General features: G+C 35.1%; 3 protein-coding genes across 5 annotated transcripts in view; 1 reads left to right on the top strand and 2 right to left on the bottom strand.

Moving 5' to 3' along the window:
* LOC109063029 (dachshund homolog 2-like) overlaps positions 1-9,614 on the top strand; it is a 35,227-nt gene extending 25,613 nt beyond the window's left edge. For 2 of the 3 annotated variants that reach the window (XM_042731897.1, XM_042731753.1), the window contains exons 4-12: positions 2,031-2,150; positions 2,396-2,565; positions 3,259-3,400; positions 5,069-5,140; positions 6,134-6,264; positions 6,444-6,591; positions 6,701-6,838; positions 6,929-6,994; positions 8,546-9,614. In XM_042731897.1, coding sequence (XP_042587831.1) covers positions 2,031-2,150; positions 2,396-2,565; positions 3,259-3,400; positions 5,069-5,140; positions 6,134-6,264; positions 6,444-6,591; positions 6,701-6,838; positions 6,929-6,994; positions 8,546-8,583 — 1,025 coding nt within the window. In that variant the 3' untranslated portion in view covers positions 8,584-9,614. The remainder of the gene's footprint in view (positions 1-2,030; positions 2,151-2,395; positions 2,566-3,258; positions 3,401-5,068; positions 5,141-6,133; positions 6,265-6,443; positions 6,592-6,700; positions 6,839-6,928; positions 6,995-8,545) is intronic. The other variant, XM_042731827.1, reaches the window with a different exon arrangement.
* A 3,536-nt stretch (positions 9,615-13,150) lies between these two features.
* Positions 13,151-17,295, bottom strand: LOC109066750 (protein canopy homolog 3-like). The gene is made up of 6 exons (XM_042731632.1): positions 17,086-17,295; positions 16,604-16,730; positions 16,136-16,232; positions 15,871-15,993; positions 15,312-15,429; positions 13,151-14,698 (listed from the first exon to the last, which is right to left on the bottom strand). The coding sequence occupies exons 1-6, from the start codon at positions 17,183-17,185 to the stop codon at positions 14,430-14,432; spliced, it is 834 nt and encodes a 277-aa protein (XP_042587566.1). The 5' UTR covers positions 17,186-17,295; the 3' UTR covers positions 13,151-14,429.
* Positions 17,296-19,123: 1,828 nt separating this feature from the next.
* LOC109088128 (short transient receptor potential channel 5) overlaps positions 19,124-23,394 on the bottom strand; it is a 78,070-nt gene continuing 73,799 nt past the window's right edge. Inside the window, exon 11 of the mRNA XM_042731529.1 lies at positions 19,124-22,736. Within this exon, the coding sequence (XP_042587463.1) occupies positions 21,861-22,736 (876 nt within the window). The 3' untranslated portion in view covers positions 19,124-21,860. The remainder of the gene's footprint in view (positions 22,737-23,394) is intronic.

Genomic DNA, 23,394 nt, shown 5'->3' with positions numbered 1-23,394 from the left:
GCATTTTTGAAACTTCACCCATCCACCCCCTTTCTCTCTCATCTTGTCTGTTTGAAGTTGCCCTCATTTTTAAGATGCTGTTTAAATCAATAGTTTTTTGTGCAGCCAATGTATGTGTGTTTATTTTGGTGAGAGCAAACATGTAGAAACACAAATCTCTTCTAGTTGACTTTTAAAGCATTCCTCACTTGATCAAACAGTCTAGACAAGCTGACCATCTGGTGCTTAATTACTAGGATACAAATTACTATAATTAATTACCGGCCAAAAATACTCAAAAGTGAGCAATAACCATTTTAATGAGACAGTTTTGACCTTGCCATCATGTCTCATTTTTCCCTCATTCGTTGGTTTTTGCAAAGTGATATTGAGTTGCTTCTTGCACGTTCTTGCAGGTTGGTGCTTTCAAAGTGAAACTCCAGTAAGTGGCATGAAAAGCATTTTAAGGTTTTTCCAAAATCAAATGAACGTAATTGTTTTGTTTGTTTGTTTGTTGTACGTATTGCAGTAGTTCAGGAATTAAATGTAAAAGGTTAATGCTTTATCCATTTGAAAATAACATACAGTATCACATACAATAAACCTAACTGAGTGTTCACAAAATAAACGTGAGGGAAAAAAACACATTTGCTGAAGCAACCATGCCATTTTAGCACGCTTCTACAAATCTTTAAGCTCTTTTATCAAGTGTTGTGACTCATGGGACTTGTAATCAATCTCTCCACATCATAAGTGTGGTACCATACCAGATGAGCTACTGAGCAAGTTTACTACATCAGAAAAGGCACACATATGTGACACAGACATCAAAATGTTTACAAATCATGCATATGGTAAGAGTGTTTTGAGGTCATAACATAGTATTGTGCAAGTCTTTAATAACTGATAATCTGCCCATGTAATCAGAAGTGGTGTAAACAGGAATAAATGTTGGTGGTGTTTTATTGGCACTAGGTGTCATTTCAGCTGAAAATGGCAGTACATTTTTTATCAACCACTTGGTGAAAATGATCTGTCTGACATTACAAGTACACAGTGTTCTAGACATCTGACCAAAAGCTGAACGTCGTTTCTATTTGAGTACTTGACACAGGAGAATGTACCATATGTTCGTGTGTGTACATGTGCATGTTTGTGTTTGTTTTAGTGTGTTTCGCACTACAGCTGCAGCTCTTGTTGTCTCTGATTGCTCTTGCTTTCCCTCCTCTCATCCATCTTCATCTGTCCGATTACTGTGAATTAGCACCCTCTCACTTACGTTAGAACTTCAGTCCCACAAGATATGTGAGCTTGTGTTGACACTAGTCTTGATTTCCATGGACGTGCAGATTGTCGCACAGATGGTCGCTCTATTGTATAGTATTTATGCCATGGTGAAGGGCCCAGCTTGTGAAGTTGCCGTGGTGCTGTAATGTATCTGCAGCATAGTGTTGTGTTGTAATGAGGGAGCTTATTGTTTTTAATCAGGTTATTTTTGTCCGGTCGTGTGAAGACCTTATTGGTTGGAGCATGTGATAGTCTTAAGGGGACCGACTTCATCCTGCGCTATCATTGATTCCTTCACCACAAATCTGCCACCTAAACACCATCTGCTCCCAATGGCACTGACATGAATGCTGATGATAGATTATCAGTTCAGTTCATTGTTGCTGCTGGTCGCTGGGCAACTTACAATTTAATGTTTCCCTTTTTTCACTAAAAATAATATATGTCCATCTTACAGTATTCTGATGACTTATTTTGGGGATATCTTTTGAAGTTCATTAGTCTGAGTATATTTGTGTGTGAATGTGTACAGTATGTGGTTAAATGTGCTCTTAAAGCTAACCTAAAGCAATGAATATTACTTTTAACAAACTCCAGTCTTAGTTATTTTTGATACACACATACATACACACACAGACATATAGATAGAAATGTGTGTGTGTATATATATAACAGAAATCTAAAATGTAATTATGATAGAATGATGATTATCTTTATTGTGAATATTTCTTTTCACCATTTCATACTCTTTTATGATTAAACAGGATTTAGCGCATTGTCCTGGGAGAGAGAGAAATATCCATCACCTGCTTCAGAGAAAACTCAACACAGCTTGAACAACTCTCAGCTCAACTCTCTCCAACACACCCATCTACTGGCCAACAGTGAGTATTAACCATTCACTTTCACACCCTTTCAAACCTGTATGACTTTCTGTTTTCAATTATCATGATGATTAATGGGGACCAGAGCATTCAAGTTTCAAAAAATGATGCGAAAGCAGTTCATATAAAATAGTCCATATGACTAAATTTCAAATCTAATCTGAAGCCTTACAATAGATCTGGGTGATAAACACACCTAAATTTAAGTAGTTACAGTATTCCCTGATTCTTTCTTCTTCTCGTAGGACTGGACCTGCCCTTTATGATGATGCCCCATCCCCTGCTTCCTGTTGGACTTCCTCCTGCCTCTGTTGCCATGGCAATGAACCAGATGAACCACCTTAATACAATTGCCAACATGGTTGCCAATGCACAGGTGCATAGCCCCGACTCCAGGCCGACATCTGCCATCAAGGTAGGACATACTACACATAAACACTAAAACACACACTCTACAAGCTCTTTTGATGCAGCGTTTCAAGGATTTTTCACGCAGTTCTAGCTTGAGTTTATTTATTTTAAGTCATTTAAGGCAGTTTGCTGGTCCTCTTGGTCCAAAAAGGTCTAAACTGCTTTAGGTTATCACTGGTCAAGTAGCTTGAGACCTGATTTAGGTTGTTAACCATGTTACAAATCACAGCTTAGTATGGAAGCTTGTTTCTGCCACATAATGAAAAAAATAAATAATAATAATTGAAACACAATTGCTACTTTTTCTCTCATAATTAAGTTTAGATCTCACAATTCTGACTTTTCCCTCCGAATTCTAAATTGTCATCTTGAAATTTTGACTTATTTTCTTAGCATTTGAAATTATTTATTATTCCCCCCCCTCTCCCCCCCCCCCCCAGTTGCAACCTAATTGAAACTTGTTTCCTTGCAGTTCTGACTTTTTTTTATTTTCAGAATTGCGAGTTTATATCTTGCAATTCTGAGTTTGCATCTCGCAGTTCTTCACAAAAAAAGTCAGAATTGTGAGACAAAAAGTCAGAACTCTTTCATTTCAGGTGAACTGGTGTGATGAAGATGTGTTGTCACGTGGGGAGAGTTTATGCATGTGTGTTTGTGTGATTATTTACAGGACTGAATTTCCTCTTTTTCATTTCAGCAGGAGTGTTTTGAAGAGAGTCCCTCCGTGACACCATCTGTAGATGGGACTGTTCCTCAGAAAACTGAACCCTCACCTCAACAAACTAGTTCAGTTCCCAGCAGCCCCACACAGCCTTACACACACTCTCCTCAAAAAACAAGTGAGTTTACATATTCAGTAGGACTGTTAGTGTCAAATTAATGAGATGAAAATGATGATTAATTGATTACAGTTATCGTAATTAATCAAACAGTATACAAAGGGATATACACTACTGTTTAAAAGTTTGGGGTATGTAAAAAATAAATAATAAATGTCAAGAAATTAATACTTTTATTCAGCAAGGATGCATTACATTGACCAGATGAAGACAGGAGAGACATTTAAAATGTTACCAAATATTTCTATATCAAGTAAATACTGTTGGAATCAAAGAATCCTGAAATAATGTAAAATGGTATCTACAAAAAAATCTTACTGACCTCAAACTTTTGGATGGTAGGTTAATTCAAATACATTATTTTGATATATGATTAAAACATTGAAAAGACATTACAGACAGTAGCTTTAAGAGCTATCACTCAGAGCCAATTGTATATATATATATTTTCATATAATTGAAAATATGCCTGTCACTGGCCTGTAGTCCACATAGAACACTTTAGCAACCTCTTAGCGATGTGCTATTACCAATCAGAACCAATCAACCCCCCCCCTCAATTTTGTTGCTTTAAAACCTGAAATGAAGACGGACACAGGTTTTGTTCATTTTGTTGCTTTGCAGCCTGAAATGAAGACGGACACAGGTTTTGTTCTGTCCAGTTGTATTTACTAAGTACAACTTATAACATCCAAGTGAAAGATAAAACACCAACATTTCAGAAAAAAAAATATATATAAAAAAAAAATACAGAATCAGAACTCAGAAGTCCAGCAGATGGACTATTCGGACAATGTCTTTCTTACTTTTCTGGACCTTGACAGTGCAGTTTACTTGGCAGTCTATGGGACAGTCACAAGCCTCCCGTTTTTCATCCAAAATATCTTAAATTGTGTTCCGAAGATGAACGAAGCTTTTACGAGTTTGGAACGACATGGAGCTAAGTGATTAATGACAAAATTTTCATTTTGGGGTGGAGTAACCCTTTAAACCCCATTGAAAATCTGTGGAATGACTTGAAGACTGCAGTCCACAAACGCTCACCATCAAATTTAACTGAACCTGAGCGGTTCTGCAAAGAAGAGTGGGCAAATATTGCAAAGTCTAGATGTTCAAAGTTAGTAGAAACATATCGCAACAGACTTCAGGCTGTAATTAAAGCAAAAGGTGGTTCAACAAATACCAGTGATCCTTTTTCCAACTTACTGACATGTTGGTGTTATATTTTTCACTTGGATGTTATAAGTTACACTGAGTAAATACAGCAGGATGAAACAAAATCTGCGTCCGTCTTCATTTCAGGCTGCAAAGCAACAAAATGTGATTATTGGGAGGGTTTTCTATACCCACTGTACATACATATGTAAAAAATGTAGTTTCTAAATGTTAGTGGATTTACAGAGACCCAGTTATTGTGGTTAGCATCTTCATCTTGAAGTGTGATATTACTCTTGTTTCATAATATCATACATATAATGTCCATAGAAAACAGCATTATATGATTTCCATTGAGGAAAAAAGATGTTAAACTAATCAACAAGGCTTGCAATGACTGCTGCATACACAATAACAGCACAAAGCAATATATGTTGGCAATAGTCTGTGCTACTCAGAAACGTCTTGTTTCATTTATCTGCTGTCTTTGTATATCTCTTGCTCTCTCTGTAGCATATGATGTTCATGATGAACAAAGGGAGACAGACTCAACTTTGCATATGAACAGACTTTCCAACGACAGGGGTGAGTTTCCTCAACATAAACAAAATTTCATAAAAAATAAATTTTAACATAACCCAACATTACATAAAAGCCTCTCTTCTGACCTCTTCTGCTCTCATTATATTTAAATTATTACACAGAGCCACTATATTGCATTTAGTTGGGTGATGTAATGGTATACTGTATGTTGTAATGGGATATTCTAGGTGTTATACTCAAGTAGTCTCAAAACAATTAAAATAGTATGCTCGTGTTTTGCTTCAGCAGCTACTAGCAAATGTATAAAAACATATATCGACAGACATACACTACTGTTTTAAAATTTGGAGTCAGGAAGATTTAATACTTTTATTTAACAAGGACGTATTAAATTGATCAAAAGTTACAGTAAAGACTTTTGTAATGTTATAAAAAATGTCAAATAAATGCTGTTCTTTTGAACTTTCTGATTCTGAAGACACTGAAGACTGGAGATAATGACTGCAGAAAATTGAGCAGCTATATATTCTGCACATTCTTCAAAAAGAAAAAAAAAAGTTTTTATTTGATGAAAATCTTACCTTACTTATTTTAGGATTGGGCTATTTTAGTATCATTGTGACACTAGTATAGTTTTTATAAATATTTTGAATTAGTTTCTTGTAATTTTTCTTTGTTCTTTTTCATTTTAGTTAAAGTTTTATAATTTTCTTGTGTTTTTGTCATATTTATTCCATTTTTTTATGTCTAGATCATTTTTTATTAATTTTTATTTCAGTTTTAAATATTATATCACATAAAAAAAAAAAAAAAGAAAAATTTCCCCTCTATATAAAACCAAAATATTTTATGATTCAACAACAATTATATTACAACAAGTATATTTTTTTTTTTTTTTTTTTTTTACAGTTTTAGAGTTTGTTAATTATAATTTGAAACTGCCTAAATGATGACAATTTAAATTCATAGCTAAACCATTGCTTTGACAGCTAATTGATCAGTTGAATTCATCCCTTTGTGTTTATTATTTTACAGCTGAACAAAATGCAGTGAAGCCAACAATCTTTGAGAAGGTCCCAACTCAGTCACTGTCCTCTGGCTTCCCTGCTTCCCTTCTTTTCACAGATGGCCTCTCCTCTGTTGAGACACTGCTTACTAATGTCCAGGTATGGCCATGAAGGAATGCATGCACACACACACACACACACACACACACACACACACACACACACACACACACACACACACACACACACACACACACACACACACACACACACACACACACACACACACACACACTCATACAAACATGTCCAGCATCAATAACATAGACATGTTGCAGGGTCTGCTAAAGGTGGCTTTGGAGAATGCGCGTGTGCAGGAGAAACAGCTTCAGCAAGAGAGGAGAGAGCTCAAGATGGAGCTGTACAGAGAGAGAGAGATGAGAGAGAGTCTAGAGAGGCAGCTCACCTCTGAACTACACAGTCGAGGTAATATGTTGCATTTTAATACATATATTGGAAAATTGAAAAACCAGCAATCATCTTTTTTCATTTGATGTTTACACATGGAACATTCCCCTTATCTTTTCTCATCCAGCCACCATTCAGAGACGTCTGAAGAAGGAGAAGAAAGCAAAGAGGAGGTTACAGGAGGCACTGGAATATGAGTCCAAGCGGAGAGGGCAGATTGAGCAGGCCCTACAGCAGGCCACCACATCAGACTCTCTCACACATGGTGAGACGCCCTCTCACACACTCAGAGAGTTTCATTCAAGCCGATAGTCTTTCAGCAGGCTTTGTCAGCTGTCACTCTCTGTTCACACAGATCCAATGAGTCTGGACATGGAGACAGAGCAATGCAGAAGCCCGGAGGACAACTGCTTGTTACAAGGTATTGAATTTAACAGAAACTTAGATGAAATGGCCCCTTTTCATAGAAATACATATATTAAATACTAATATTAAAACACAGAACACACACACAATTATATATAAAGAGTGAAAGAATGGCATATATGTGTATATGTATATATATATATATATATATATATATATATATATATATATATACACACACAGAGTACTCAAGTTTATATAATTGCATAACAAGAGATTTATAAGCTATTTTTTTGTGCCCCGGTCATTTTTGACTGGGATCACCACAAGTGTTATAGGGATTTGAACACAACCCGAAGGTAAATTTAATGCATCTTTGCTGAATAAAAGTATGACTCTTTTTTCATTATAAAAAATAAATTATTGTGCAAAACACTTGCTTATCAATACGCTCATGTATACAGTGTGTATTTATGTGCACAGTTTCAGCTGTGGCTTATTCAGACTTGTTGTCTTGACCTCACTTCCCCTTCCCATCAGTCTTTCTCAGCAACACCGTGTGTCACCAAACAGATGAGATCATCGGCTCCCTCTGTCTCAGAGTGAAACCATTAGCAAATAAACACATAGATGAATCAAAAGGCTGGGGACTAATTGCAAGTTTCCTGTGTAAGCAAAGGCTCACCGCATGAATATTCCAGCGCCGCCCTTCCACCCGTTTATCTGTTTCTGCAGCTGGCTGTTCTTGCACTCTCCCCCTCCGTGAGACAGCTAAAGCTACATGATAAATTACTTGAATTACACCTTGTGATAATTTTATTATCATAATGTGGAGAAAATCTGCTACACATTGGCACAGCACTAGACTGGACTAGGTGTTCATTCAGTCTAATGTCTGTTTCACATGATGTGCAAAAATTCTTTTTTTCGAGAAAAGGGACATTTTAAATTATATATAATATTTTAAAAATAGAAGTAAATAATTCTTTTTTTTTTTAGTTATCATATTTTAATTATGTAGAGTTTTTAAACATGGTAATCAAACATTAGGCCCACCTTTTCATTAACTTTAATAAAAGTACATTTTCATGACTCCCAAAACTTACTAAAAAATAACCACAAGTTAATTTTAGTTTTCATTTTTGTTACACTACCGTTCAAAAGTTTAGGGGCCTGTAAAATTTTTTCAATGTTTTTGAAACAAGTCTTTTAAGCTCACCAAGGTTGCATTTATTTGATTAAAAATACAGTAAAAACAGTAAAATTGTCAAATATTATGATTATTGTTTTCTATTTTAATACATTTTAAAAATGTAACCATTTCCTGTGATGGCAAATCTGAATTTTCAGCAGCTGTTAATCTACTCTTTAGTAATTTGTGGAATATAATATGTGGAAACTTTAATTTTCAGAATTCTTTGATGAAAATAAAGATTTATTTTAAATAAATAAATTTGTCTTTACTGTCACTTTTGTTCAGTTGAATGCATCCTTAATAAAAGAATTAACTTTTTTACAATAATAATTCATAATTTTCAATTTACAAATGAAACCTGTAAACCTGGATTGTGTTCTAAAAATTTCCTCTTGTTTTTATTTTTTACAGAAAACAGAACATACTCAAAAAATCCAATAATGTTCTAAAAGGAGGTCGACAAGGATGTTCTCCACAACACACACAAAAAGTGTCAACTTCCCAAATGCAGTTAAATTGAAGAGAGGACTTTACGCAATGAGCTACACTGGAGAAGATCAAATTCTCCATCCGCTCTAATTTTCATCCCCACAACATTCCAGATTCCACAAATGTTGTTTTATCTACATAATTCTGTTTCAGCTCTGTGGAGAGCACTGCTGGTGTACTGGATGCTGTTTTGACCTTCAGGACAGTGACCTTCAGTTTAATGCCCTCAGGACAGGCTGAGGAAAATGTAAAAAAGGAGAAAAAGAGATGCATCTGGCTTGTGTTTCATTCTTGCTGAAAGACTCTGAAGAGTGTGGAATGTTACATTTTGTTGCTTTTCTCTTATATGTCCATCTTCTGGTTCTTCAGTCCATATATCTCTCTTTGTAGGCCAGTTTAGCTTCTTAATACTGTTTAAAATGTTCACGTTTTCTTCAGTTTGAGCAACTATGTGTGATGGTTTTCTTTGTAAGACCTTGCGTTATTTTATTGGCTTTGAGTCAGAAGGGAAAGCTACTGTACGTGTTTGAATCTTTCCGAATGAGTAAAAGTATTACCACCACCACTTCACTCATTCAAATGTTTCAACAGATGTAAGTTTCGCCCATCATATTCTAAGGAGATCTTTGGCTTACTGAAACCATTGGATACTGTAGATGTGGTTTCACGTTCCCAAGCATTTACAGCGATTTGATTCACTAACCATTTTAGCATGAGCTAAAACTAGACACTAAGACTGCAGAGGATATTTTCTTATGCATTTGGCATTTTCCCCAACACACAAGTCTTTATTTAGTCTGTGAGTTACTTAAAGAGGAAAACAGACTTCCCGCAGAACAGAATTCCCTGCTGGTGTTGTCAGGATGAGGCATCCATCCTATAGGCATTCGAATGCTAAATGATGTCTTGAAAGGTCTAGATCGATGTCTGTCACCATTTTGTGAGCTAGAACGAACTGACAACACAAATAAACAAAGCGTTGCTCATGTCACCAGTGTCACCTTGTCGTCAATAGCGTTCCGGATGAAGCAAAAGCCATCAAACAATCCTATTGATTCAGGTCATGCAAATGAGACCCCATTAGTGCTTAAATGCCTCCGTTGCTACATACTGACAAATATCAAAGTCCTCATTAACATTCAGTTTGTGGTCTTCTCATGACCAGACACAAGCTAAGTATCGTCCCATACTCATGATATTTCTAGACTAAAACATCACTCCTACAGATCCAGCTGAACAATATCCTTTTCCAAACGTGGGTATCATGACTCAAAATACAGTACTGTAACATGGATTTGTAATATTTTTCTTGTGCATACTTTAGGAATATCACCCGAGACCATAAATCTGTCATGGACCATAAATAGATGTGAAAACAATTTACTTTAAAAAATGGGAAATGACCATTTGGGAACGTGGGAAAAAGTGTGGTTTCATAACTACAGCTAGCAAAAGATAGGAGTGGAAGATAAACACATGTGTTTAGGATACAGAAAAGGCATCTGTTTTGCTATGATTGTTTTGTGAGAAACTTGAAGAGGACTGTTGCATTTGTTTGTGCATTCAGTTAATTTCAGCATCCTTGAAAATATATTAGTCTCTGAGTCTCTGCGTTAAAGGAACTGCATACAGGATATTGTGTGACCATTAACTAAACAGACTGGAAACAAAAAAATAAACTAATAAAATTAAAAACAAAACTTCAAGAATCATGAACATGAACCAATGCCTTGAAAAAAAATTGCTAGTAATTTTCACTAATAATTACAAATAAACGGCATATAACACATTGAATTAAATGTGAAATTTTGAAGTAGAAAGACCTTATTACTATTTTCTTGTAAAACATACTCTAATAACCAACTTTTTTTTTTTTTTTTTTTACAGTGTGTAACAGCAAAACAATACAGAAATGTATTTCAATATTTCCTTTAAAATGATGATCCCTTAAGTGAGATACACAGAAAAGAGCCTGATAAATCAAATTATTCCCAGGATTATTCCCAGGATGCATTGAGGGTGGCTGCTATTTTCTCAGGGTGGTGCAACTATGACTATAGATAGACATAGGCACTGATTGACGGATTTACCCACAACAGAAACATGAGTTTATTTTGTTACTCATAAAAAAGCAGCCCACATATTTTTTAAATGTGATTTGAAGAAGCTTGTCTCAAATGAGCCATAGACCCATTTCATGCACCACAGCATTCAAATAAAGACACACATTTTAAATAAAGCACTTAAATAAGACATGACAAAATGTATGTTTAATTAGATTACCCATATTAGGGCACGATTGGATGGAAAGGGAGGAGAGGCTTTGAAAGGAAATTATTAAATCCTGATGAAGTCATTGAACTCATAAACAACTTTTCTCTTGACATCTAAAGATAACAGAGGATGTTTTTCCTCATCTAAATTGGCCAGCGTTTTACTCTTTTGACTTGCACTGTGTAGAAGAATGAAAACGTTTCAGATGATACAAGGAAAAACTAATTTATATATTTATTTACTTACGTAGAGTCCTACACTACTGTTCAAAAGTTTGGGGTCGCTAAGATTTTATTTTTTATTTTTTTTATTTTATTGAATGTAGTCTCATCATTGCGGCATACACACACTTGATTTAAAATACAGTAAAACTGTCATATTGTGAAATATTATTACATTTTAATATTTTAATATATACAATATTTTAAAAAGTAATTTATTCCTATGATGGAAAAGCTGAGTTGTCAGCATCATTACTCCAGTCTTCATCATTTCTCCAGTCACATGATCCTTCAGAACTCATTCTATGCTAATTCATTGCTCAAGAAACATTTCTTATATTCTTTATTATTATCAGTTTTGAAAATAGTTGTCAAATTTATTTTTGTGGAAACAATGATACATTTTTTATGTCACTTTTGGTCGTTTTAATGCATCATTACTGAATAAAACTATTTCTTTCTTTTAATTAAGAAAATCGTGAATGGTATTTAAATATCAAATATTACAGACCATACATGCACAATCATTTTTTTTTATATATTATAAAATTATGTATTTATCACTCAGTAATGTTTCATCTAAGAAAAAAAAATCATTTAAGTAAACATCTGCATTAAATATAATAAACTGTCTTCTGGTACCAATAGGGTCCTATATTCTTTACAATTAAATGATAAACATTAATATATATATATATATATATATATATATATATATATATATATATATATATATATATATATATATATATATATATATATATATATATATATAATGTGGAAAAGACAGATGCAGATTAATTATGTGGTTATGTGGGACCTTATCCAGGTGGAAACCACGCAGGGTTGTATAAATGATCTCTAACAGCCAGAGATGGCCAAAGACTGAGAAAAAACAAACAAACAATAAAAAAAAAAAAAAAAAAAAACAAGGCCCAGAGAAAAGATAATCATATTCTTTCTCACACATACTGTCTCAGGTGTAATATACCATGTGATTGCAATGTAAAAGATCAATATGTCAATTTCAGACTGCATTTTTATTCTCAGAGATTAGAAAACAATCAAATTTTCTATTTTCTCCATCTGCCAAAAGAAGCCTTACTCCCAGCCCTACTGAGAGCAAAAATGAAAAGGTTTTAGCCTGGGTGCAAGGTGTTTGTTTTTGTGAATTATTCATTGAGATGTGTTTGTGCAAGTGAAAAGCCATTTGCTCCAATACTGAAGGGCAAATAATACAGATTGCCCAAACATAACAGAAGAGGAATGTGACATTGAGAAGTGGAAATGCGGACGATGCCTTCTGCACTGCAGCAGGGACACTTACTGATAAACAGGCCTCGTGACAGACGGAGCTTCTTCATAACACAGTTTATTTATATCAGTCTGAAGAGCTTTGATAGACTGATAGCAAGTCGTTTATCCACATTTATTCTAAGAAAAGAGGAAAGAAATGTTACTGGATACCAAATAGTTCCGTTTCTGGTGGTTTTCTTTTCTTTCTGTTGAAGGCAGTTCGAATGCTCCAATCAGGGGCGTCGGACTGGGGGTAAAACCAGTATTGATTACCAGGGCCCCAAAGGAAGAGAGGGCCCTTGAAAAGTCTGGAATATATTTTATTTTACCTGGATATTTTCATGTGGGTGGGGGGCATGGGGGCCCATCAGGACTGTCTATGCATAGGGCCTGGGATCTTGTGCAACGCCCCTGGCTCCAATAAAACAAAGACAACTTAATAAATAGGAAACAGTTATCAAAATACAATCTTTATATCTTAAAATGAACTAATTTTAAAATAATATATATATGGCTACTGTGCTCAGTTCCAACAAATTACCTAGAAATCATCCAATCAGTCTGTCGCAGCCACAGATCGCCCCACACTCAAATCTTTCCTCAACAAGCAAGGATTTGTTCTTTCTTGTCATTACCACCCCCTTGTGGTGAAGGCTGCAAACCTCCTGTTAAAACATTTCCCACTGACTTTTTTTTTTCAATATATATATATATTTACTCAGCCCAACAGTTGTTGTCAGTTTTCTTTTTTTTATTCGTCATTCATCTACACCTCACCAAACACTTATCAAAAGCCTCAGCTAATGAGCTGCTGCCAAGAAACACAAAACCTGCACATGTTCATCCCATTACAACATTTGCATATACAGCTCAATCTCAGGCCAAAAACTTTAACACACACTCCACACTGCACTCCAAATAACACTAATCTGAATATGCATACAAACACCTGCAAGAGCTCATACACACACAGAGCTTTTGGAAATAGTGACGCCTGATATCAGATAAACATCTTAAGTAAACAATAATGTTGAAGAAAATATTGAAGAATAAAAAAAAAAATAACGTAACTCAAACATTCCCTGTAAGTGACATCACATACATAAACACTACAAATGCAAAAACAAATATGAACAGATCAAGCTAAAAAAAAAAAAGGTACACCCATATTTGGATAACAGAAAGAATGAAAAGGTCCCAGCTTCTTGGAATGGCAAACTACTTTCTCAGGGTTTCTCCCATTAACTGAATTACTGAAATGAGAGATGTGGGAAATTTAGAGACTTTACAAGATGCCAAGTTCAGAATATTCAAGCTTAATTTTTTTTTTTAAATAATAAAAAACATTTTTTTGAAAAAAAATTCACATTTAATGCATATGTTGAAACACAAAACACAATATGCATTTGTTGGAACACATACAATTTTAGCATAAAAGATCCCATACAGAAACAAGTAAAATTTTAATACTGAGAATAGCTCCAAGTATGTATTTCTTTATTGGAATCCATGAGTGATCTATTCTATGAAATTAATGGCAATTAAAAGTAACATTAGGCATAAGACAATCTAAAATTATCTATAATTTTTACTTAAAACCTAAACTAAATTTTAGGGGGACAAAATCAGCGAGATGAGTCAGAGGAATAGAACGAGAACCATAAGAAGGATTTCCAGAATTCATTCCGACAGCATGCCAACTTCAGCTTGTTTACAATATTACCGGCACGAAACCAGCATGAGAACAAACACAAGCAAACCTTTGAATCCAAGCTCTGATTTGACTGGTCTAGCTGCTATTTTTCAATTTGAAATGGCATTTTTTTTAGTTTTTAGCTTGTTCCTGGATGGAGTAAGTGTAACATTACAAGTGACATGCAAAATCTGATCTAGAATGAGGACCTCAGCGTTACCTTCTTCTAATAGACTAAAACTCAATGTTCATTTCGGCATCAGTAGTAAATTTAGATATCAAGGGAAAGAAAACATTGGGGGAAAAAAAGCAAAGAAATCTATCAGAGTTCAGTTTTATCCTGATTAAGAGGAACTTTCTTCTGGATCTCCTCCTCATCTGAGGTGTATCCAACTTCTTCAGTTTTCCGTTTGCTTGTCTCCGTGTCAGTCAGCTTGGACTTTTTCTTCTTCTTCTTCTTTACCTTTTTCTCCTTTTTCTGCTCATCCTCACTGTCTTTTCCCTTTTTCTTTTTGCCTTTCTTTTTCTTCTTGTCCTCTGCGATAGCTGCCGTGTCTCCCTTTTTCCCAGTCCATTTCTCTTTAAGACAGTCTGCAGAGAGAATCAGAGGTACAGGTTTTGCACAATCCCGATCCTTTATACTGACTGTCCTCACTTTTATTAGCAACAAGAGATCAAATCAGAGCTGCATGTTCGGGAAGTGATGTCTTTTTCTGGCAGATCTATATTAGTTGCTATAGCAATGGCATAAGAGCCAGTACAATGCCAAATTAATCTTTTATAACAGGAAGCAACAAGCTGGTGATATAAAGACAGACTGCTAATAATTTGCATTTCATTACTGGATTCAATACTTTTAGTACTTCACAAGTAGTACTTTGACATATATCTATATATACACATATATATGAGGATGGACAAAATATGGTGTGTGTGTGTGTGTGTGTGTGTGTGTGTGTGTGTGTATTTTTTTTTTTTTTTTGCTCTGCTCTACACATTAAAGTATGTCCTTAACTATTACTGCTCCTGTGGCCTTGAGTAGTTGTCTGTGAATTCTTCCCAGAAACAACAGCTCTTAAATCTGGAGCCAATAAAAGAGATCTAGTGGTTTAGTTTATAAGTAGTCATAATATTATGTCTAGAGCGGTTTAACTAATATAAAAGGGGTTGTGATTGAGTAAAACAGCTGTTAGTTTCACATTACCGGTGTCTTGTCCTTTCAGCACATGTTTTTCACACAAGTAAGTGGTGAGATCTTCCTCCTGGCTGCCTTTATACCAGTCTTCAATGACTTCTTCATACTGCTCTACCATCACATCACACTGAGGAGAAGAAAACATATTTCCCATTTACCTGTACATATACTGCACAAACATTTATGTTAAGACTGGCAAAGTTATAGCTCAAAAAAAGAAAAAGAATCAAAGATTTTTACTTGCATTTCACCAAAAAATAGATAGATAGATAGATAGATAGATAGATAGATAGATAAATAAATAAATAAATAAATAAATAAAACAGCATACTCCTTTGAAACAATATTGTTAAACCTTTATATAAAAGATTTATTTGAAATTACTGTCACTTTTGATCAATTTAATGCATCCTTGCAAAATAAAAGTATCATTTTCTTAATGATCACAAACTTTTTAACTATAGTGTATACATTGTAAAATTTCAGCAAATTCTAAATTAATGACATTAATGGCCGAATTTAACCCACTAACAACCCTAATTCTAAGATCTCTCGGTCACTCACACACCTGTTTTTTGAGATCAGCCACTTCAGCACTGGTCTCGTTCCACAGCTCATAGGGAATGTCCATGACCACTTTCACACCTTTATTAACCAGGTTATGTAAGGTAGAGAATGTCTCAGACATACCCTGAGCAGAGAAAGAGAAAGAGAAGCTATAATGCAGTATGCAATAAAAGATTTCAAACTTTCAGCATCACAAACATTACGTAACAAAACAGTGCTCCAAAAACATAAAGGTGCTTAGAAGAGAAGGACAAGTGGTATCCGACCTTTGCGAAGCGATTACTTCCAGCTCTATCTTTGTGTAGATTGTACTGCATAATCCTTGAGCAAACGTTCTCCATCACCTCTATGAAACGAATATCACTGAAAAGCAAAAGACATTGCTCAATAAAAATCACACTGCATACAAAAACAGTATGCAGACATTAACTTCACTGCACTAATGCATTTCAAGACCAGAATCAGTTGAAAAATGTTGGGAACCAAATACTTTATGGTAGCCATTGACTTACATAGTATGGAGAAAAGAAAAAAAATACTATGGAAGTCAATGGCTACCATCAGCTGTTTAGTTAACAACATTATTCAAAATATCTTCATTTTTCTTCAACAGAAGAAAGAAACTCAAACAGGTTTGGAACAACTTGAGGGTGAGTAAATGATGAGAATTTTTATTTTTGATTGAACGATCCCTTTAAGGTCAGGGTCTGCATTAAGAATAAAAAGTAACTTACGATTTGACGTATTTGATTGGGGGTGCACCTTTATCATCCATGAAGCGGTAGTTGGTTTCAATCACTTCTTTTGTTTTGCCAGTCTCTTCAAATGCAGACTTCATCTCAATACTAAGAAATTTGCACACTATAAAAACATACAGAATATATTCAGCATCAGAAAAGGAACAGAAAGCAGCTGTGCCTCAAAACCTAGTATGCTGCCTACATAGTCTGCATTGTTTGTCATTACAGGTCAGTTCAAACCTTCCAAACATGCAGCCTACGGAAGCAGCACACTAGGTTTGGAGACACAGTCTGAAGTCGGTTGAAAAAAAAGAGGAAACCTGCTGCTCAGGCCTATTATATTGTGGAAAATATGTCTGCGATTGCATTAGATGATTTTATCGAGCACTGAAAATAAGTGTCGAAATGCACAAGCGATCATGATGAATATAAAGCAAAATATTGATTCATTATAAATTAGAACAGTCTAACGTTACCTTCACATTTATTTGGCAAATGCACCCAGTCATCGTCTCCGCTTTTGTTTGCAGCTGTGGCACTTACGAGAAACAACACGACGCACATAAAAACATTCATTTTTGTTAGTAGGAAATATTTACAACGTGCAATACTAAAACACCGAACATGCTTATTTATCTAGCCACTATTTCTTCGGAAGCTTTCACTTCCGCTGTGGCAGGTTGACGCAGAAGCTGCACGGAGTGGACCAATCACAGACGCCGATGTGGCATGAGAAAGCCAATCAGAAACGTGGGCGGGGTCTGGGATATTATGCAGTAGAGATGTTTATGACAGGGTGGTTTGCTGTATTTTTAACAGTGCGTTAAAATAAACAAGGAAAGGTACATTTTCTGGAATATTGTAGAATTTGCTCTTATGAGGTTCAGATTCTATAACACGCTTTTATTTTGATATTTAGGTCAATAAATAAAATATTACAAAGAAAATGTTTTAAATAGCGGAGCGTTTGTGCAATGGACGACACAACCACCAGAGGGCATTACACTCCACATAATTAGATTTTCTCCAGGACTTTAAAATTGCACTCTGGCGTGTCAGGATTATTATATTGTACATACTACAGCGGCAGTGTTGGCCTGCCAAAAACCCTAAGCAATATTTTATTTACACGTGTCCCACTGATTTGCAGAGGCATTTTATTCTTACTCCGTCATGGTTAATCTAATAAATTTGTACTAATAAGATATTTTTATCTAAGGACGTATTTATTTACTTTTCTAAGACAAACATTTTACTTTCGTGTTGGATCGCCACTTCATTTCCAATGTAAAAATCCTGAGCCCAAAGTGAAAGTTGAAAACCACCAAAAATTTTATATGCATAAAAATGTACGCTCATATCCATTTTAATAAGGAATGTCACTGAAATGCAATGCATGCACTTTTATCTGATTTTACCCAAACAAACTCCAACATAAACATAACTCCAATCATCGAAGGAGGGAAACTGGAGGAGTTCTTCGGACAGTATGCTGAAGTCTAACCTGACCACTATTAGTCAGCTTAGTCAGCATTTCCCACTACAAAGTCAGAAGAAGAAAGAAGAAAAAGGGGGTGGATTTTCATAGGGCACACTCGAAATTTAGAAGAAGAAGAAATATAGTAAAGAAAAAACTTTACAATTTGCAGTAATTAACTAACCCTAAACTACACATCACTGTAAACTTTGCTCACTTTTACAGTACTGCGGATAATACCACGGTACAAGTTGTGTCAAACTAATATGATTTTTGTACCATAGCATATACACTACTAAGTCTCTTATACTCACCAAATCTTTAGGCTATTTTATGAAAAATACAGTATAAAAACGGTATTGTTGTGATTCTTTTTTTTTTTTTTACAATTTAAAATAAACTTAAAACATAATAAATAAAACAAAACAATTTCTTTTTGAGTATATTTTAAAATGTAATTTACCCCTGTGATTACTGCAAATTATAATAATGTTATATCTGCCCATTCTCCTCTGACCTCTGACATTAACAAGGCATTTTCGTCCACACAGCTGCTGTTCACTGGTTATTTTCTCTTTTTCAGACCATTTTCTGTAAACCCTAGAGATGGTTGTGCGTGAAAATCCCAGTAGATCAGCCGTTTTTGAAATACTCAGACCAGCCCGTCTGGCACCAACAACCATTCCACGTTCAAAGTCAGTTATATCCACTTTCTCCCCCATTCTGATGCTCGGGCTGAACTTCAGCAAGTCATCTTCAACACATCTAGATGCCTAAATGCATTGAGTTGCTGCCATGTGATTGGCTGATTAGCAATTTGTGTTACCAAGCAATTGAATAGGTGTACCTAATAAAGTGGCAATATATCAAAGTGCAATGTATCAAAGTAAAATTTTGTAATCAGAACTATTGTATGATGATAATGCCATTGTATGGTATTTTAAAGTACTTTATTATTACTGCCATAAATCTGGCCATACTCACTTTACTGTAGATCTTATGATGCGGCCAGGAAAGAGTAGAGCACATATCCACATTTATATCTTGTCGAGAAATGGCAAGAAATCAAAGACATCACCAGGGTTATTCAGCTTTATTGAATCTGCATATTCGGCATTCCCTTGAGTTCAGTTTCTGGCTGTCAGAACTACTTTTTTTATCTTCATCGTATGTTCACACATTTCCAAGCAAAAGTAGAAAGTGGTAAGAATCATACAAGAGGAGCATGTATTTCATTCAAGTGTTTACATAAGCATTTACAGCACCTTGCCAAAAGTAATCAGGTCTTGACCAATTCTGTCATGTTACTGGATTACACAGTCCCACATTGCAATTGTGTCCTTTGTGTGGCTTCATTTGAAAGCACTGAAATAAATTTCCTAAAACGTGACATTGTTTTTGTTGCATTCAGTCCCTGCATAGTAACATCTTGGAACCTTTTGATGATAGCAACACTCAAAAATGTTAACAGTGCAATTAAGACATAAATATTTTATTGAACTTTTTTAAAAATATAAATACCACATCATTATATATTTTCAAACTGATTATCTATGCTAATTTTTAGATTATTTGTGTCCCTTCACCAATTTTTACTTATATTTTCCGACACAACGTAAAATTAAAATAATTTCTAACTACAAGTTCAATGTCATATTTGTAATACAATAAAATATCAGAGTTGGTTAAATGTCTGAATATTTTTCCAAGGCGCTGTACATGGTTTGTCAGCATTCATCATCACAGAGCAGGGGGATGTCTTATTCGATGCATGTCCCTGGACATCTCCCCCATACCTGATTATTATAATATGCTAATTTATATTCACATACAGTAAAAAGTAAGCAGTCAAAAAAAAAAAAAAAAAAGAGAAAAAAAAAAACGCTCCTAACATTACAATAGTATAATGTATAAATTATGTCTGTCTAGACTAAAACAGTCTTGAAATTAAATCATTTGTACATGCTATTCAAAATACAAAAATAAGATTTCAGTCATGTTAGATTCTAGCATAACTTCAGCCCTCCGGGTGCATAACAAGAGTAATATCACACTATGATGTGCACATATCATAGCACTAAAGTGAAAAACCTTCACCGCATGAATGCCAATCGCTCACTGATAAGGAAATTATTTTTTTATTTTTTCCACCAAGGAAAAAAATAATTAATCCTGTTCCACCATAACCTTAAACATCCACATCTCCATATGAGATGTGTTTCTTGCTGATGTACGCTTGCCAATGAGAACTTTTTCTAAAAATATAATATATGAAATGACAATGCTTCCAATCACATTGGTGATAGAGTTGAGTTTTGAACTGAATGGCATGAATTGGTTGACTGCTGTGGTTTAGGGTTAAAGTCAACATGAAACACCACTCTTAAAGTATTTTACTAATATATTTGATATTCAATGTAAAAATAAATACATAAATGTAATAAATAAACTGGGATGTGACTTGGTTTTATCCATGAATGTCAAGTTTACCTTCCCCAATAGTAACACAATGTAAACCTATCAATTATTTGCTATTATTGTCGTAACCTTATTAAAATGAACTTCAACCAGCATTAAATTACTGAACTAACAATTTGATAATAAAATGTTGAAATGGCTAATTAATATTAACAGCCTGCACAGAATACTTAACATCAAACAAAAGAAGAGTTGTTTTAGACACTGATTGACTCAAGTTTTTGATGAAGACAAGCATTTTTATCTTTGGACTAAAATGCGCTGATGCAAATGATGACTGGAATATGTATAAAGAAAATAAATAGTCAAATATGATATTATTTATGGATAGTTCACCAGAAAATGAACTCTTACTCACCCTCATGTCGTTCCAAATCTGTATGACATCTATCTTCTGTGGAACATAAAAGAAGATATTTTGAGATATGTCTTTTTCCATTTTCACAATTCTGGGGTTCTTAGAAGTGGAAATCGTCATAGTTGGGTAAACTTCTATAGTGGTGAATGGAAACTACAACAAATATAATTTTTGCATTTCCATTTGCCACAATAGTAAAAAAAAAAAAAAAAAAAAAAAAAAACAACTATAGTGATTCAGTGACTTCCAAAAGAGTAAAAAAATATTGAGAGACTGATCACATTGGTCAGAATAAAGAAAAATGTCAGATTTGCTGTCACTCCCTCAGCTGATGTTGTATTAGAAACACTCACGCAGCAGTGTTAACTAGTTGTATGTAATTCAGTGCCAAGGTAAGAAAACTTTTTTATAAATGTAAAATGAATAGGAAAATGTAAAAAAAATAAAAAAATAAAATAAAATATAAACCCGCTGCTAGATTTATGATGTTAATAACTGTGGAAACACATCATCAAAATCTGTGGTCTATAGAAATCACTGGTAAGTAACTAAAACTTTTTGTCTTCAAAATATCTTCTGTAGAAGGAAAAATAAATATATAGAGTTTCAGAACGACATTTTTGTGTGAACTATCCCTTTAATGATGTGATGTAATGAAGACACAAATGCAACCTGGTTTGCGTTTGTCTGCTCTGCTGACTATGGCACTTTTCTGTCCCTTCTGAATCTCTTGTCGTCCATCATTTCATTTACTCATCCCATCTGTCTTGTAAATGACTTTCAATTTGGTTAAATCTCAGAAAGAAATATTGAAACAAATATTGCAGCAGCAAACAAAAGAACAAACAGAATAATTGGTTGTGGTTAAGGTAATAGTTATTGATATCATCACTGATTATTGTTATTATCAAAGTGCTGTACAGTACATACTCGCAACACTATAGCTGCGTGGTCACCGAATCGTCCTGTTCCGTTACCCAGCAGGAGGAGTCTGGCGTTTGTCCGCCACAGGGCCCGACCAATCCCTGGAACACGTCCTCATTTGAGTCCAGGAGGTGGGAGCTGGAGGCGGAGAAACTGGAAGCACAGTGCAGGGAAGAGGGTGGGGACAGAGGTCCTAATGTCAGTAAAACATCCCTCCCGTTAGCTCTCTGTCCATTTGTTGTCATGGCACTGTCGCCCTCGTTTAAAACGGCCACGTCCACCTGATTAAGGTTGGTCTCGCTGCGGGTGACGGGACCATCACCCCTAGTGAAGCCCAAGTCATTCCAAGCCCCCGGCGGTTGAAGCAATCCATCTGAAATAGTGTAGGTTGCAGCAGTAACACCTGCAGGCTGTGGAAGGTGGCTGCCCATGCGTGAGAACAGCAGCCCGAGCCGTCTGAAGGAGTTCTTCTTGGAACTAGAGAAGCGTGAAAAGCGCCTCCAAGTTCGTGAAAGTGCAGGTCTAGCTGCAGCCACTGAGGACAGGGAAGAGGAGGGAGAGGGGTTCTTCCTCAGTCCGTTGATCTTTGGTTTACCCTCCCTGTATGCAGACGATGCTGCTGTCATCGATGTGGCGACCTCCATTCCGGAGATGGAGTGAAAGAGGGCCGAGACTCCGTACGATGGATCCGAAGGTGTAATGGTTTTGAAAGACACACCTTTGGCCCCGATGCTGCTCCCATCGCTGTGGTGACAGGCCTCGCCATCGTCGCTGATCTCGTCTCGAAGCGTCGCCTCGCTGCTGGAGGAATAATTCCGTCGGGGCGGCTTTCGGTTGCCAAGAAGGTCCAGAACTTCATAGCGGAAACTGGAAATGTCCTGTTTCAGCTCCTATGGCAGAGCATTATTACAGAATTACATAATACACTTGAAAAATATCCTCAATTTTACCACACCAGAAATGATGATTCTAAGACGTTTCATGACAAAACTTGATCACAACAAGTCAGAATATTTTTTCAGAACATATCTGATGTACTGTAATAATAAACCAGATTTTAAACCACCTGAGAAAAAAATTTAAAGGACTGGAATGGACGGATTTTATTGTTGTTGCTTCATGTGTTAACTGAATGCAATGCAATAATAAAGTAAAAAAAAAAAATCATTAACTGATATGATGTTAATAAGTACTAAAACATTAATTTAATAACATAAGATGTAACAAAACCCTAATGAACATAAGGGATAAAAATAAGAAACATAATTATTTGAAATGAAAACCATGTTAATCAATGTAAACAGTATTTTACTGTAAAGGTCTGTAATTACAGCATATTTTACAAAAAATGTATTTTACATTTAAATTACCAACATTTTCTCTCTCTCTCTCTCTCTCTCTCTCTCTCTCTCTATATATATATATATATATATATATATATATTAACTAAAAATGTATCATTGAGCTAATGATTGCACATAAAGATTATAAGATCTCCATTTTTTCTGGAAACACTGGGGCATTTGAAGAATGATTACTTGTGTCATT

This window comes from Cyprinus carpio, chromosome A1 (genome assembly GCF_018340385.1).
Source record: "Cyprinus carpio isolate SPL01 chromosome A1, ASM1834038v1, whole genome shotgun sequence".
In the NCBI taxonomy this organism is placed as follows: domain Eukaryota; kingdom Metazoa; phylum Chordata; class Actinopteri; order Cypriniformes; family Cyprinidae; genus Cyprinus; species Cyprinus carpio.
The sequence above is the reverse complement of the archived record's forward strand: the minus strand, read 5'-3'. Positions and strand labels throughout refer to the sequence as shown.